Source organism: Penaeus chinensis, chromosome 35, assembly GCF_019202785.1.
Source record: "Penaeus chinensis breed Huanghai No. 1 chromosome 35, ASM1920278v2, whole genome shotgun sequence".
In the NCBI taxonomy this organism is placed as follows: Eukaryota; Metazoa; Arthropoda; class Malacostraca; order Decapoda; family Penaeidae; genus Penaeus; species Penaeus chinensis.
This window is the reverse complement of record NC_061853.1, coordinates 5,555,124-5,560,123: the sequence shown is the minus strand read 5'-3', so window position 1 is coordinate 5,560,123 and position 5,000 is coordinate 5,555,124. Positions and strand designations below refer to the sequence as shown.

The following is a 5,000-nucleotide window of genomic DNA, read 5'->3' as shown; positions in this document are numbered from 1 at the left end:
CAGTGCTCCACTCTCCCCGTCATGTCAAGTACACTTTAACCCTTTACTGATGGGTCACGTACAAGTATCATAACATACCGCTGGGTCTGTTTGTTACGGCTGTACACACAGTGACGTGCCAGAGTGCGTGGAGTGTGAAGTTCTGCTACTCATATCGGACTCCCATGCCCAGTGTGTGGACATTGCCAAAAATCACCAGAGTTTATGATGCTCAGTGATTCCAAGCTTCAAATAAAATTATCAGCCACACCTTAACAGCTATCATCAGAAACAAAACTTGGCTTAACCCAATGCTGATGAGCATGACATGTACGTGTATGCCATGCTAACTGTGAGTTTACTTGTTTAATTGTTTTTACACATAGATGGCTACACTTGTACTAAGTTACCAATGAGCCAATTACGAGTACTGCCTGTCTCGCCTCTTTACCCTTTTCTTTGATTTACGAAAATATTTTGCATTATTTTATTTTGCTGTTACTAATGTTTATAACATTATAGTAATTATAATGTTTATAATAAAATTAACACCATCGATATTCATGGCACTAGTAAAAAATAAATTTTTCCCTCCAATTCAAATCAGGTAATGTCACAAAGTCCACTAATTGACTCCTTTGTGGCTAAGCACTAGCAGAGCCATTTATGTGCAGAGACATTTCACAAAATAAAATAAAAAATGAGCTTGGCATTTTCCCCATTTTTCATTCATTTTCCCCTGCGGCATTGGGTTAACATGCTTACATGCATTGTGAAACTATCACTCATGCTAGTTTAAAGCCTCTCTTTTGCCTCATTTCTTAAAAGATAATTTATGTCATAGGGAAGAGTATAGAGGGTGGGGGATATGTATGATTCCTGTTTCATCCCAGTAGCTGCCTGCAAACAAAGGCTGGTTTGTGGCTTGGTATGACATTGTGAAATTGTGAAGAGGTTATTACTGCACTGACACTTGTTTAGAATTGGTTAATTCCTTAAAAATACTACATTTAGATTTAGATTTTAGTTTCTTTACTATTACTATTGTCTTTTTGTATCCCTCATCTCCCCTTTCCCCAATAACTGTGAAGAGTGAACTTTGTGAATAGTAGATGCATAAAAATGTTTCTTATCAGTTTTGGCATATATTTATGATATAATTTAGATGTGTATCTAAGAATGAATTCAATACATAATTATATTAAAAGCCCACCAAATCATGTAATGGCTTGAAGTGCATGGTATGGCATTATGGTACATTTAAGCTGATGAACTTCCCACTATTTCAGGATGCTGTCCATGCATACAGTGGAGGCTTAGATGGTCAGCTCAAGACCTTTGATCTCAACACAAACACAGAGTCTGTGGTTGGCTCTCATGATGCTCCAATCAGGTATAATACTGTTTTCTCTTTCATCCACTGCTCCTGATTTAAAATCCAGTTTTATAAATTTTTTGAATTATGTTTCTCGGAAGCAGTCTTCCTTTTTACCTTCTTCAGAAATTTGTTTAACATTCTTACAGACTTCTAGACATCCTATTATATGTGGGATTCATAAATAAACAGTGAAATGTGAGGATGACATAAACATACAGACTTGATTAATATCTATGATAAAAAAAACTCATAATGGGCCTTTTCTTGTATAGGTGTGTGGAATTTTGCCCAGAAGTAAATGTTGTGATCACAGGAGCTTGGGATTCCAACATCAAACTCTGGGATCCGCGTGGACCACGGGAAGCTGGTACTTTCCAACAGCCAAATAAGGTTAGTGTGAGAATTAGGATCAGATTTTTTTCTGTTTACTCTTTTGCTCCCTCCTTGTTTTTTTCTTCCTTTCTTTGTTTTATTGATTTTATTTTGTTCTGAGTCATACCATTAATCAGTATTGTGTTTTTCTTTTTTCTATTCATTCCACCCTCATTCTATGATCAGTGCTTGTTAAAGCTATTTAGTGCAGGCATCCAGAATTAATTGTTTCATTTCAATATTCAGGTGTACACCATGGGCCTTGGTGGAGAAAAGTTGGTAGTGGGAACATCCAATAGAAAAGTGATGGTTTGGGATCTGAGGAACATGGGCTTCGCTCAGCAGCGCCGAGAATCTTCTCTCAAATACCAGACTCGCTGCATTCAGTGCTTCCCCAACAAACAGGTAGGCCAGAAGTTGGCTTTTTTACTGTCTATTGCCTATCAGTTATAGAGCATACTGAATTTATTATTTCTGAGTACAGATATAATGATAAGAAATGTTTGCTCAGATTTTTGTATATTGTTCTTATTGTATACATTAAACCTAAATTGAGATTGTTATTTGTTTAAGGAGCGGGTTGGTGAACGCACTTTGTGGTATCAAGAGGAAATGCCGCATGCAATATTTGGGTTTAAAGGGGGAGAATATGGTAGAATGCATTAACATTGCTAATACTAAAACATTTACTTTTATTTTAATCTGCAACATGCAAAAATAATCATCATCCAGACCAAGTAAGGCGACACTAAAGACATACCATTATTCATTTAGCCCCTTCCCAACGGGTCACGCCTATAGCCGTCAAAACAAACCGCTCGAAATGTGGCGTGCGGCTGTCCGCCGCGGCGGCGCGCCAAATCGCTCCGAGGCAGTGATTCGGCTTGATGTACCGAACTTACGCACTCAAAGTCGGCGCGTTGCCGTGGTTCGCCAGAGCAAAGAGTATTTTTTTAGTTTTCTGCACCCGTCACCAAGGGGTTAATAAGTACCAGAACACTTTAGTGTGTAGAATACATTTATTTAAACCCAGTTTGCCACAGGTAATATGCTCTTGAAATCATCCACTGGTATTGATGTGACTGTTAAATATAAATAGTAAACCTTGTCTTCACTAATTTCTTAATGTTAGCAGGACATATTGGGGTGGAAGAGAGGCATGCAGTCATTTAATTATTGTGCTTTCAGGACAATGACAGTAGGAGCCACAATATTTTTGCCCCTGGGTGACTTCTTGTGCTAATAAGTGCATGTGGTGTGCTGTTTACTTTACACATGAGAAAAGAGTGATATCTCTGCAGAATTTTCATTCTGTGTTGGAAGTTAAGCAGCTATTTTTTTCCCCCGTGAATTTCAAGCAGAATTTATCTTGACAGTTCAAACAACGCTGAGCTAATATTAAGTGTAGTTAGCTCAACTGCATGTGTAGGAGAATTTATAGCTGCAGAATAGTATTCTGTAGGTTCATGGATATTTTATCTGTATCCTTAGGCATGCACTTCACACAAAGACATAAATCCATATCAAAAGAGTATCTATTCCTACTTTTGAGTCAATACATACATTTGGTAATGAAAATTCTTATTTAAATATATTTGGAGATCTTTGGATCATTGCATTTTAATAATTTTGAAAATGTTAATAGGATTTTTATATATGATTGACTAAACTCAAACATGAACATTTTTTAGCATTATCATTCAAAACATGCAGGTCGGCAGTACAGCATTGCTCTTGAAAAGTTATACCGCCAGGGATGGCATGAACATTAATGCCATGACTACAGTGAATTTAGTTTATATATTTTTTACACACATGATGCCACAAATATTTATTCACCAAGGAGTCAATTTCTTATCCTACCTATGTCACTTGTTTCCCCTTTTCCTTGATTTTTAGAAATATTTTGTTTTATATTGCTGTTAGTATTGTTGACAGCACTGTTATAATTATAATGTCAATGATAATGATAACAGTATCAGTATTAATAGTATTAAAGGTCAGGGGGATTCTTGAACTCAAAAGGGAGAAATCGGGATAGGTCACAGACATTACTGATTAACTCCTTGGTGACTGAACATTTGTGAAGAAATCTTTGTGTTGATAAATTTCACAAAACTAATACTGTTAATATTACATTTTCCTGCTGGCATTGGGTTAACATTTTAGCCAGCCAGTCCCATGATTTATATTATCCAAAAAACTTGCATGACTTGGCCAACAGCAGGTATTTGCATCATTAAAGATAAATGCTTTCCAGAATTCACTTATTTTTCAGTTTACATCGGACAAGGGCTCAATCTTTTTGTGCCAGATTAGTGCACTGCCCATTGTAGTGTTATTTTATCTGTTTTGTTTCCACATAAATAGCTTCAGAATGGCTTAATCAGCAATTGCTTAGTCAGGGAGTTAATTACTATGCTTACCTAACATTATCTGTCTGCTCCATTTCTTGAAGTTTTGTGAAGAAAGAAATTTTATTTTTATTTGTAGTTATAATGATAATGATAAAAAATCAAAACTTTTCTTCCTGAAAATTCAGGAAATGTATTAAGCAGCTGAGATCAGACAGGCTTAGCAGTTGACTGATAGATGACTAAGCACTTCTAGTGCCATTAGCGTGTAAAGAAAATTAAGAAACTAAAGTTGCAGTGGACAGGGTTTGGTGTTAGCTAGCAAGTGGGTGTCTGTGTAGCTTCAATTGCATATATTTCTGATAGGAAAATCTTTTGTTAATAGTTTGGAACTAAAATGAATGATTTGGTGCTAACACCAAATCCATAGATAAGAAAGGAATATGAACATATGCAAGAAATGACCCATGAAGTGACAACACCCACCTGTCTTAGGGCTAAGAGTTAGCTGGATACCAGACTGGTAAAAGTGTTCTAGTGACATGATGGCAGCATGTCATGTCATGTTTAGCCCTTTCACTTCACTGATGTTTTAAAGGGCTAAGAATTAAGGAATGTTTTACTCTTATAGCTTAGACCCTTATTTTTTCCCCAGCAAAGTGGATTTAATGGACTTTGACAACCTTTGTTCTTATCTTTTTATACCCAATCTTATTGCAGACCGAATTTTTTATTCAGTTAAAAATATTTTTGCGATATATTCACAGGGAAAGTTAGTTTTGTGCAATATTATGGGGGGAAAGAAGTGTTTCCCTAAGTGATTTAAAATGGACCAATTTACAACAAAGGATGCAAATCTTAATGAATTTTTGCATGATGAAGATAACAGTATGTGAATGATTATTATTATTTTGCTG

At 36.1% G+C, this 5,000-nt stretch overlaps 1 protein-coding gene across 3 annotated transcripts in view; it reads left to right on the top strand.

The window, feature by feature from the left end:
* Nucleotides 1-5,000, top strand: part of LOC125044341 (mitotic checkpoint protein BUB3-like) — a 17,595-nt gene that overhangs the window by 7,842 nt on the left and 4,753 nt on the right. For 2 of the 3 annotated variants that reach the window (XM_047640960.1, XM_047640961.1), the window contains exons 3-6: nt 1,269-1,372; nt 1,630-1,747; nt 1,976-2,134; nt 2,303-2,308. In XM_047640960.1, the coding sequence (XP_047496916.1) occupies nt 1,269-1,372; nt 1,630-1,747; nt 1,976-2,134; nt 2,303-2,308 (387 nt within the window). The remainder of the gene's footprint in view (nt 1-1,268; nt 1,373-1,629; nt 1,748-1,975; nt 2,135-2,302; nt 2,309-5,000) is intronic. The other variant, XM_047640962.1, reaches the window with a different exon arrangement.